This window comes from Musa acuminata, chromosome BXJ2-7 (genome assembly GCF_036884655.1).
Source record: "Musa acuminata AAA Group cultivar baxijiao chromosome BXJ2-7, Cavendish_Baxijiao_AAA, whole genome shotgun sequence".
NCBI lineage: Eukaryota > Viridiplantae > Streptophyta > Magnoliopsida > Zingiberales > Musaceae > Musa > Musa acuminata.
In genome coordinates, this window is record NC_088344.1 from 9,073,011 (window position 1) to 9,085,081 (window position 12,071).

At 38.6% G+C, this 12,071-nt stretch overlaps 1 protein-coding gene across 2 annotated transcripts; it reads right to left on the minus strand.

Annotated features, from left to right (window-relative positions):
* Positions 1–435: 435 nt before the first annotated feature.
* On the minus strand, positions 436–3,599 carry LOC135617078 (small ribosomal subunit protein uS19-like). Of its 2 annotated transcripts, XM_065116985.1 has the most exons (4): positions 3,488–3,599; positions 3,229–3,374; positions 3,080–3,137; positions 436–851 (listed from the first exon to the last, which is right to left on the minus strand). In XM_065116985.1, exons 1-4 carry the CDS (start codon positions 3,488–3,490, stop codon positions 603–605), a joined length of 456 nt encoding a protein of 151 aa, XP_064973057.1. In that variant the 5' UTR covers positions 3,491–3,599; the 3' UTR covers positions 436–602. The 2 variants fall into 2 exon arrangements, with proteins under 2 accessions (XP_064973057.1, XP_064973056.1); XM_065116984.1 differs by lacking the exon at positions 3,488–3,599 and having other exon boundaries at positions 3,229–3,380.
* Between the last annotated feature and the right edge of the window lie 8,472 nt (positions 3,600–12,071).

Sequence of the window (12,071 nt, forward strand, 5' to 3'; positions counted from 1 at the left end):
ACGCTAATCTACAGATAGAGAGGAACAATAAGAAAAGAGTGATGCCTACAGTAGTAATGAGCATTAAGCCACACAAAGAGCCTCAAAAAACCATAAATCCCAATTTCCATTGATTCCAACAAAGCAGCAATGACTAGACAAGAAAAAACATAAATACCATTTTTAATATTAATAAGAAAACAAGCACGGCACAGATGTCTATAATTAAGTAGCAGCATTTACACTACATAACTGTGACATCTTTATTAGTTTAATGATACTTAAAAGAGAAGATGGGGAGATATACTAATCCCTCCCTATTGGTAACTCTCTTCACCCCGTGCAAGAGAGATACCAGGCAGAAGTAATGGTGTACCAAGTCAATAATCATATGCTCTTCCCTGGCTAATAAAGGACAGTGGCCTAGAATAAACTTTAGAAAGTGACTACAGATCATGATTAGAACTGATAAGTAAAATTGATTCAGTCAAAAACGGAAGCTACATTCACCAAAAACTTGTAGAGCAGCAGTTGATACTGTCGATAAAACAAGCAGCCATGTCAAGGTTCGATGAACAGGAGAAAAAAATTGCAACTGTCGAATTAAAAGTAACAAGAGTAACTCATTTAAGAGGAATGAATCTTGACGAATGAGTGGCACCAATGCCGGGCCTGCCATGCTTGACAGGCTTGTAGCTGATGGAGAACTCGGCCAGATAATGACCTATCATTTCAGGTTTGATCTCAACTTGATTAAAAGTCTTGCCATTGTACACCCCAATAATGCTGCCTATCATCTCTGGCACTATGATCATGTTGCGGAGGTGAGTCCTGACTGGTTCAGGTTTCTCACCAGGAGGAGCATCCTTTTTCTGCACATTGTTGCTACAAGAAAATAAGAACCAGCCACAAAAAGTAGGTAGTTCTTGCAAATACTAACCTCACAATTCTGAGTCTACAAAACTAACCTAATTGCAACATTAGATACATGCACATGGACATCAGCAATTCAACACACATGAAAGATGATTTTGATGCATACCACCATCAATGCAAACATGATTCAGCATTCCAATCCATAAAATATGGCTGACCTAACAACTTAATTTTTTTTTTCTTTTTAATCTGAAGGACATTGGATGAAAACCACTGATGTCTTTGCTGATCTCATATGTGCTTATAGGTATTTATTGTTCGTCTATCTTAACTCAACATTCAATCCCTGTCTTATTATTGCTAAAGTCACATTTAATATATTCGATCTTAGTCATACTTAATTCAACTCATTTAATTTCTAAGGTTCATCTCCAAAATTCAAATATCAAATTAATCATAATTAAATTATCATCAATTAAATCAATATCATTAGCAAATAATATATGCCAAAGATTTATCATGTATATAACTAGCAAGTTCATACATTATCTTTTGTTAAAAAGAAATGATATAAAACTAACCCTTTGATCAAGGTTTCAATTTTGTGTACCAGATCCATATTGATCCAAAACTGAACCACTGTGGATCCAGTATGAACTCACAGTATGCCAACACACATCATGGTACACTCAACGGCTGGTTTCGATAAATCAAAACCTCTAAAAGACCTGCTTTACGGTTCTTTTAATGATAAATACAAACAATATCCAGGAAATTACCAAGTGGTTTAAGTCTAGAAATACCTAATATTGCATTAGAACTTACATTAGAATAGGAACAAAGGTTATACATAAAGAATATATTGTAATACACAACCAAGTTAAGAGTCATCTAAACAATTAAGCATAAAAAATGACCATATAAGGAGGTCATCCATCTGTTGGATTTTGTTGTTTATTACGGATTGTGAAGTTTCTTTTTGCATTCATCTATATCTTGGTTTTTGATTTATAATTGGTATGCAACACACACCAAATCTTTGTATTACATTTAATCTTGAAATGTTAATGTTTTAATCTCATAAAATAGAAACAGGATGCAATCTTCCATGTTTTCCTTGTAAAGCTAGTTTTTCGATAATTACAATTAATAGAATTTGAAACTCCTATGAAGCTAAAGACACAATATATCAAAATCATAGCTTCTCAGCCTGCACGATCGCATTCCATGCAGTTAACTAAAAGCTTTCTAATGAACTGCAGGCCTAGGTTCTAACTAATGTACATCATGGGAACTTCTTAAGCTGTCAGAATAAGTGAAGCATCATAAGACAATCATTTGCCTTCACAACATTCATCAGTTTGATGTCTTCATTGGTATCGTATCGATGTTATTTCTGATATCTAAATCATATTGCTTATGCTGCAAGTATTCTCAATCCAAAGATAGATGCTCTACGCAAGCCAACTTTCAGGTTTATAGAAAGCCTCAGTCGCATATAGCTATCTTGGAGAATATAAGACATTCTAATCTTTAGAAAAATACATTGACACTTAATCTGACCAATTCAAAAAAATCTTCTAGGTTTACTGAAGGTTAATATGATTGATGGCAAATGGTGCAACTTCTAGGCAAAGAAATTGACCAGAGAACCTGAATCCAGAAATCAAAACAACTCAGATTATCCAAACAGTTTTCCTATTCCTACTGCTAAGAATTATATGGAACGCATGAGAATGTCCACTATTCCATTGCAAATGGAGATCATTGCCCAAAACTATCGATCCTGTATGATGAACTTTAAGAAAAACTCAACTACAATGGCCATCTTATTTCTCACTATCACAATCCTTGATGTTCTTGTCCATGTCAATGCCCTTTGGTGGGGCTACTAACCATCATGAGAACATATACCTTCTTTGTTTTTCCTGTTTTGTAACAGTAGTCCCCTTATTTATAGCAATCTCATATAAATCTAGCCAATAAAAATAACACCAAACTACTTCCTTGTGCCCATCAAGGATGATGCTTTGCAGTTTCAAATGCATTGAACAACTAAATCAATGGAGTCCTAGACAAGATGGAGGACACAAGATGCCTACCTTCCAATTTCACAATCCTATCACATGCATGGAAAAGAACAATCCACAAAATATCAATAAGAAAAATGTTAACGATATAAAAGGTTACGAAGGTAAAGATAACACTTCAAGCATGGTCTTACCGCTTTGCGAAGCTTCTTGATCAATGCCATCGGCTTCCGCTTCAGACCGCGCTGAAACCTACAAACAATCCACAAAATCCATTAAGACGATGGCTCTCTCGGAAACATCAAGGACGGGAATCGAACATGCAGAAAAAGAGCGGTATTGCCTTCGGCGAGCACGAGCATCGAAGAGCTTGACGAGCTCGTCGAGCGACATGTCGAGGAGTTGATCGAGGTCGACGCCTCGGTAGCTGAACTTCCGAAACGTCCTCTTCTTCGGCTGTCCCGCGGCCACTTCCGTCTCGACGTCCGCCTGCATCCAGATCCAAGGACTCAGACGAGGGAGAAGAAGCAGGGATCAGAAAAGAGGAACACTATCGCCATGAGATCTATTAGCGTATCGTCGGAAGAGAAGGCGGAGCTCACCATCGTCACGGGAGGTTATTCTTCGCAGCAGCAACAGCGGCGGCGATGAGGGTAACCGATGGTAGTGATTTATAGAGTAGGGTTTGCGCCTTCTGACGCATAGGTCTTCTTATGCGGTCGACGCCTCTACCGGCCATTACGGACGCATAGACATGGGAATGTGTACATTATGTAACCATCACGAAGCCACGATGGCTTTAAATACAACAATTAGTATTAAATTCGTATTCCAATACCTTAAATGGTATTTATTCATGACAATTTTGATCCAATAAAAAATCTCTTTTCGAATCCTTATGCTATTCAATTGTATATGGTGAATCAATTTGATATATCAGAGATATATACTGTTCATGATTTTGATTTGATTTAGGATCATCAAGATGTAATTCATCGATTGAATTTACAGAAAATGATGTGATTATGGAAGTTAATATTCTCTAAATTATCAGTATTTCCCTGTTTTCTGTTGGCTTTTTACTTATCACCTATGTAAAAATAGTCAATCAATTTTCTTTTGGGGGAAAATGTTCAATTATTAATATTTTTTAGCAATAACTTCAGAAAAAAAATGAAGAAAAACAATAGTATGAAGATAATGTGATTAATGTTATTATTTTTAAATTAGAAGATACATTAAATATATAAAATGATAATAACTCAAACATAAATTCAAATATTATATTTATCAACCAACCTGAATATCTTAAGATAGATTGATTTAAGATAAGAACTTTTTGGTATTTTAACGAATGAACTCATAACATTTGATAGATCATCAATATCTTAAAATGTAAATTTGTCATAATTTAGTTAGAGTGAAACCTATGAGTGTTTTATTGAAGAGTTAGAAGCTTGTAGTAGCAAGGTAGTCTAGAAATAGTTATGATTTTAACCTTCCCCAACTCTAATATTACTATGAGGCCACTAAAAGAATAATTGATCCATTGTTAGCAATTCAAAATTTAGTTCTCTCTTAGCTTTCATGATACATGTAGAGAGAAGAGAAGATGGTCTCATGCCTTGTGTGAGATGTTATTGTATTTTGTGGATGATCTGCTTAATGTATCATGGAATAGATGTATGTCTTTTTGTTTCTAAAAAAGAAAAAGGATTATTTTAATCATCAAATGTTCCTACATGGTATTTAGAGGTGAATTTCTTATTTTAAAAAAATATCTGTAGACCATTATCTTACGAAATTTGCTAAAGTATAGGTTAAAAAATTATGTTGACGTGGGATGTCTCATTGTCAGACAAATAGAAGTAGAAATGGTTATACAAAGTAAATAATTACTTATAAACTTTTCAATCAACTATGCAAATTAAAAAATATAATGAGATATTTAAAAAACTTATTTGTCCTCATAATTGCATATTCCTTTTGATAATAGTCGTGTAAATGTCAACAATATATTATGTCATTAGTTGATTCTTCCCTTTAAATATAGATTTTATGAAACACAACCTTAAAATTAACAGTTATTAGTCAAAACAAATTAGATATTGGAATATCTCACAACACCATTCTGCTTGTCCTACATATAACCATTTTTAAGGGCTTCTCTTGAAGAAGACACAAGCTCTAGTAGAAGAATAAGGCTTATTATCAGTTTACTCCTCGGGTTTCCCATTACTTGTCTCTTATCAAAGTTTTCCTTGGCGTCCTCAATAAGTAACTATAACTTGGTTAAAATCTTTTCTATCAAATATGAAACTTCTCATTTTGGAATCTCTTTATCATAAACTCCTCTTCGATCTAAAAAAAATAAAACTTAACTATCCAAAATGCTATGTTTGATCTCGGAAGTCTCATTGGCTCACCACCCTCACATTTGGGATGAGCTATGGATTTTCAATGCACCACTTTCAAAATAGCCAATTCTTTTTCACATCAATGTTGTTGAATAATTATCGCTTTTATTTGATCTTATTATGAAAAGTGACTAATACTCTTCTACCCTGTTTTTAAGGATCGAGAAATAGTCTCTTATCAAATTTGCACTAGAAGGATTTAGTTTCACATTGATTAAGGAGTATGAGAACCAATGACTTATAAGTCTGTCATGTCTCCTTTACTTTTAGAACTCCACATTCCCAAGCTTCTGATAAGGGCCCAAAGCTATAAGCCACACCAACGATCAATCAAATTATCCCCTCAAATGCTTTTATATTTTTTTTATAATTATCCCTCATACGACCACGAGGGATTGTCCGCTTTGAATGATGAGCATACCCACATGATTTTATTAGTTTAGAGCATGTTAACTCCGGTTCTCATACTCCTCAACCAATATGAGACTAAATGATGTTATCAGTGCTCCCTCCCATAGGGGAGCCAAGGGCTCATAACCGAGGTGTATGGCTCGGAAGCGAGTTTGCTTAGCCGAGGTGCATGCATCAGGTCCTTCTTCTAGCGCCAATCTAATAAGGGACCATTTGGTCGGCTGACCATTGGTGTGGCCCGTAGGCTCACAAGAAATTATCCGCTTTGGGCGATGGGCGTACCCGCATGGTTTTATCATTTCGGAACATGTGAGATTAGCATGGTCCCTACTCAAGGATGACATGCACAAATCGAGAAATGGACCCTTATCAAATTGGCACTAGAAGAAGGGTCCAAGATTTGCACCTCAACTAAGCAAACTCGCTCTTGAGCCGTGCACCTTGGCTCTCCTACTGGAGGGAGCACTGATAAAGTCATTTAGTCCCACATTGATTGAGGAGTATGAGAACCAAAGGTTTATAAGTCTGTCTCTATTATCTTTAGAAGTATCTTTTGTAGCTCATATGCTCTTAAAAAGGATAAAATCATATGGAAGGTTTAGAGGTTTGCACTTTGGTTGAGTATGCGAACCTTGAGCTTACATGATCTTAACAGGATAAAATCATATGGATACATCTTCGTTGACCAAATTATCCCCTCCCTCGTTCATGAAAAACTTTTATAATTTTTTACGATATATGATATTTGGACTTAGAATAATAAGATGACTAGACAGCTACTCGAAACCTCATTATTTTTTTCATTGGTTAAAATGTTCACCACTGTTATCCTGCTATGCTATTTTTGTTAACTTGACTCAGATTCAATTGAGCATATTTTTTTTAAATGCTAGTTTCCCATATGCTATTGAGACCTTGCTCAAACCTTTATGCAATACCAATTTCAGTATATGAACTCTTGGCTCCAAGAGGGCAATAACCTCGACAAACCTTCCTCTAACAACCTAAAAGTTTTTATTGCCACCTCCATATAGATAGTACATATAAGAATAAAAATAAGATGATGCACAACAATTGTCATTCATTCCCTTTGATAGTTTAAAGAAGAGTAGAGTTCATGCTTTGATTCGTGAGGAAAAAAATAAGGTCTCATCCGCGTAAGGACTTTGGGGTTCCCCACTTTCAATAAAATCTCAAGTCTCTAACCATGACTTCACATCGGAGATGGATAATTCTTTCTTTACTAACTCTGTTCTTGCGGGCACAATTTATATATCATTTGGCTTACTATTGGATCCACTATTGCAGCAAAATGCATTGTAATTTTTGATGGCCTCCAATGCGTAGTAACTGAAGGATTCAACAATATTTTGATCAATATTGATTGCCTATAACTTGTCGACATATTCTTAGGGGATTCTGATCCCCCCTAGTAACTGAAAAGCTTTTGTAAAGATGTTCAACATCTCGCTAATCTTGTAAGGGTGATTTGCTGGACTCATATTTGTAGAAATATCTATTGGGTTTTTCCCAATCTTATCATCATTGCTAGGAACACTCATTCCTATCTTTCCTTTTTTTTTTTTTTTAAGTGGTTCATCTACTAATGATGTTTTTTTTTAACTACTCTTTTATATTTTTTTCTCTTAAAAGAATATATCAACCTATAGTGATATTACATATAAAACTTTGTAACATGATAGGACTTGTTTGTTTGTTGATTACTCTTATTTTAAGAAAAAAATATCGAAAAAAAAACTTTTTTTTATATGGAGTTGAATATGCAACTAAATTAGAATCATAAGGTTAATAATCGAATATGATGTTGAGCTCGTGGTTAAATTTTTTAATAAATAAAAACCTCTCTTTGGGGTCTTTTGAAATATTATAGGAATATATTTTATTTAATTATTAGGTTCACTGATTGTAAATTTGTTGATGTATAACGAGTGTAATAGTAATTATTCATTGACTGTTAATGTCTCTTTACGTCATGGCCGGGGAGTCAACATGGTTAGGTTTGACTCCAAATACGCAAGGTTGCTCGGTCTGACACTCGGGTTTCAAGGGCGGGCGACAACCTTCCCGAGTCTGGTGTAGCATTCTGTCTCTGAATCCTTGATGCGTAGGATCTCCCACATCGATGCTCGAGCGTCGAGTCAGGTCAGGTCGGGCTCTAGCCTCGTCCTTGAGGGCAATCTTCTCTCTTGGCGAGCGGCCTGCTCCTCCATCGCTGGACTCCTGTATACAGGTCGAGGTCGAGAGAGAGATTTCTCGGCTCGATCCCACTGAAGCTCAAATTAGCTTTTTGGTTGAATGAGAGAGAGTTGAGTCCTTGGGCCCAAAAAAGCCTACTCTGCGTTGGCCAGGCGATGAGTTTTTATGCCTACACATGGAGGTCGACCGTACCTAGCCTCTTAATGGTCGTCGACCCCTTAAGCGGTGAACCCATACCCTTCGTGTCGATACCGGTCATCCTGCGTGGATCGATGCCAAACAGCGTCGTATCGATCTCATCGAGGCAGCATCATACCCGAGAGATGTCGTCCCAATCTTTGCGAGGCATCATCGTACCCGAGCGATGCCATCCCAATTTTTATGGGGTGGTGTCATACCCGAGCGACACCCCTTGCACGACTTTGTACGGAGGATATGCATGTCAACCAAGTTCGGGGCATTGTGTTGACATGGTCCGCCATATTGACTTTGAAGCTCTTCGTTGGCACTGATGTGGCTATGTTTGGCTCCTTAGGGGCATGCTACCAAATTGTACCATATCATTCTCTCCCCACCCCTGACGAGAGAGTCACACTTTGACTCCTCCTGGAGGGGTTCAAGGCATGGCCTAGTGCTTTTCGTTTGAGTGAGTCGACCATCGTACTAGAATTGTGGGCTTGATCATGAGTTGATGCTGGGCTAGCCGGAAGTAAATGGTAAACGACTGTATAATTGGTCGAGCAACGCTACTTAGACGTTGAAAGGTGGCATGGTCAAATGCCATAGCTCGAGGCCAGGAGGCTTATGTGTGGCCGAGCGTTACGGTTCGAGCAAAGGACATTGATGTGAGTACCATGACTTAGGCGCTGAAGACTGATGTGGCCGAGCGCCATAGCACGGGTACCAAAGACTGATGCGATCGAGCATCGTGACTCGGGTGCTGGAGGCTGATGTGACCAAGCACCATGGCTCAGGTACTGGAGACTGATGTGACCGAGCGTCATGGCTCGGGCACTGGAGGCTGGTGTGACCAAGCGTCGTGGCTCGAGCACTAGAGATTGGTGTGATTAAGCATCGTGATTCGGGTACTGAAGGTTGATGCGGTCGATCGTCATAGCTCGGGCACTAGAGACTGATGTGACCGAGCGCCATGGCTTGGGTACTTAAGACTGATGTGACCGAGTGTCATGTCTCGGGTGCTAGAGATTGATGTGATCGAGTGCCATAGCTCGGGTATTGAAGACCGATGTGGCTGAGCATTATAACTCGGGCACCGGAGACTGAGGAGTGGTTGGTCGAGTGTAATATCCCTAACTTTTGAAAATTTATTAATAAGGATTTATATGTAAATTGGAAGACCTATATGTAAATATAGAAATTTCAAGGACTAAACTGTTAAGTTGCAAAAAGAAAAAAATAAAGAAAACCAAAAATTTCGGTTTTATCCCACCGCCTCCCACGCTCTCTGTTTGACAGAGAGAGGAGCGGTGGGGCGTGGGGAGAAGAAGAGAGGAAGAAGAGGGGAGAAGAGAAGAAAAGAAGAAGAAGAAGAAGAAGAAGAGAGGGAAGAGGGAGAGGAAAGAGAGATAGCTGCAGTAGCTAGGGCTGCAGCACCTCTGTTTTGTGTAGGAGGAAATAGAGGAGTTCATGTGTGGGGGCGTCGGGGAGGAGAAGGGAAGAAGAGGAGAAGAAGAGAAGAAGAGAAGAAGAGAAGCAGAGGAAGAAGAAGAAGAAGAAGAAGAAGAAAAAAGAGGAGGTGGCTGCGGCAAGGGCTGCAGTGAGGAGCTGTGGGGCGTTGGGGAGGAGAAAGGAAGAAGAAGAAGAAGAAGAGGGAAAAGAAGAGAGGAGGAAGAAGAGGGAGAAGAGAAGAATAGAAGAAGAAGAAAAAGAGAGGGAAGTGGGAGAGGAGCGAGAGGTGGCAGCAGCTAGGGCTGCAGCACCTCTGTTTCCTACAGGCGGAAACAGAGGAGACGAGGTGTGGGGGCGTTGGGGACGAGAAGAAGAAGAAGAAGAAGAAGAGAAAAAGAGAAAAAAGAAGGATGGCTGCGGCATGGGCTGTAGTGAGAAGGTGTGGGGTGTCGGGTAGGAGAAGGGAAGAAGAGGAGAAGAAGAAGGAGAAGAAGAAGAAGAGGAAGAGAAGAAGTAGAAGCGGGTGAAGAGGCGACACCTCTATTTCCTGCAGGAGGAAACAGAGGAGAGGAGGTGCTGTTCGTCGGGGAGAAGAAGAAGAGGAAGAGAAGAAGAAGAGGAAGCAGGAGAAGAGGTTGTGATACCTCTGTTTCCTGCAGAGGAAATAGAGGAGAGGGTGTGTGTGACGCCGGGGAGGAGGAGGGAAGAAGAAGAGGAGAAGAAGAAGAGAAGGGAAAGGAGGAGCTGTGGCTGCGGCGGTGGCAGCTGCAGTTGGAAGAGAAGAAGAGGAAGAGATGGTGAGGAAGAAGAGAAGAAGAAGAAAGGAAGGAGAAGGAAGAGGAGAAGGGAAAGAAGCAGCTGCGGCTGCAACGTTGGCTGCGGTAGCTGCGGCAGCGGTGGTGGCTGCAGCAGCTGCTTTTGGGAAAGAGAAAGAAAGGAAAGGGAAAGAAGAAGTGATTACGACTGCGGTGGTGGCGGCTGTGTCTGCGGCGGTTGTGTTTGGGAAAGAAAAAGTAGGAATGAGAGAAGGGAGGAAGGAAGGTAGTGCGGTGGAAGGGGCTGCGACTGTGGCAGCGGTGGTGGCTGTGGCAGCTGCGTTTGGGAAAGAAAAAGAAGGAATGAGAGTAAGAGAGAGTAGGTGACTGTGCCTCGATGTTCGACACATGGTGTAGTTGCGAAGATAGAAAGAAAATGAGTGTACAAAATGAAACAAGGAGGGGACGGAGGAAAAGTAGAAAAAGGATTCGAGCGTACACCTTCGAATCTTTGGATCAAAACCTTCAAAAGGTAAGTTTCCCGATCGTTCTCCTGTAATTATTCTAATTTTTCTTATTGTAAATATTTTGATCCTTTCTATTGCAAGTTTCTCGATCATTTCTCCTGTAATTATTCTAATTTTTCTTATTGCAAGTATCATGATCTTCCTCATGCAAGTGTTCCAATCCTTCCTATCGTAAGTGTTCCGATCTTACCTATTGCAAGTTTCCCGATCGTTCCTCCTATAATTGCTCTAATTTTTTTTATTGCAAGTATTATGATCTTCCTCGTGCAAGTGTTCTAATCTTTTCTATTGCAAGTGTTTCGATCCTTTCTATTGCAATTGTTTCAATCCTTTCTATTGCAAGTGTTCTAATCTTTTCTATTGTAAGTGTCATGATCTTTCCTTACTACAATTTTATCTCTACATTTGATTTGAATATGAGAAACTTTGAATTGTTTTAGTCTTGCATTTGATATATCTCCTATTTAGACGTAACGATTCGAATCTGTGCAACTTCTGAGATTCTAACCTTTTGATATCGAGCTACCTATAAGTCTGTTGGAAACTCTGATTTATTCAAATCTTATTACATTGGAAACTAGACTCGTAGATCTTTTTTTTTATACCTGAATTAAAAGATTTAGAGTCCAAATGTTTGCTCAGTTATCTATTGAATCCAACCCTTTGGATTATGCAAAACAATGATTTTGTTTTCTGACATTTGGTTACTAAATCAATTTTAACTCTTTGTTGGAAACTTCGATTCATACGAGACTTGTTTTATCTGAAAATAGATTGAAATATCTTTTCACAATAGCTTTCTTGAGTATATTGGAGCACAATTGATAGTTTGAATCATTTGTTCAATGTGTCTCTTGAATTCTACCAGAAATCGAGCTTTGGTCGATTTCGCATATTCTGGTTTCATTCCTTTGGAAATTGATATCCTTTAGCTTTCTTATTCAATTGAGCTTTATATTACTGCTTTAAATTCTTGTATGCTCTTGTCCTTAAAGTTATTTGCATTCTTGAAAACTATTGTGTAACGTTTATGCTATATCGTATTGACTCATATAGGCACATGTATATCCCATTGTTCTGCATTTGCTTTTGATATGTGCCTATTCCAGTTTCATTCTTTTGGGACATTAAATTCATCTAACCTTCTTATTTGAATTGAGTTATATGTGATTGCTTGGAATCCTTGAATGCTCTTGCTTTCATTTCCCTTCAAATCTGAATACAATTGTG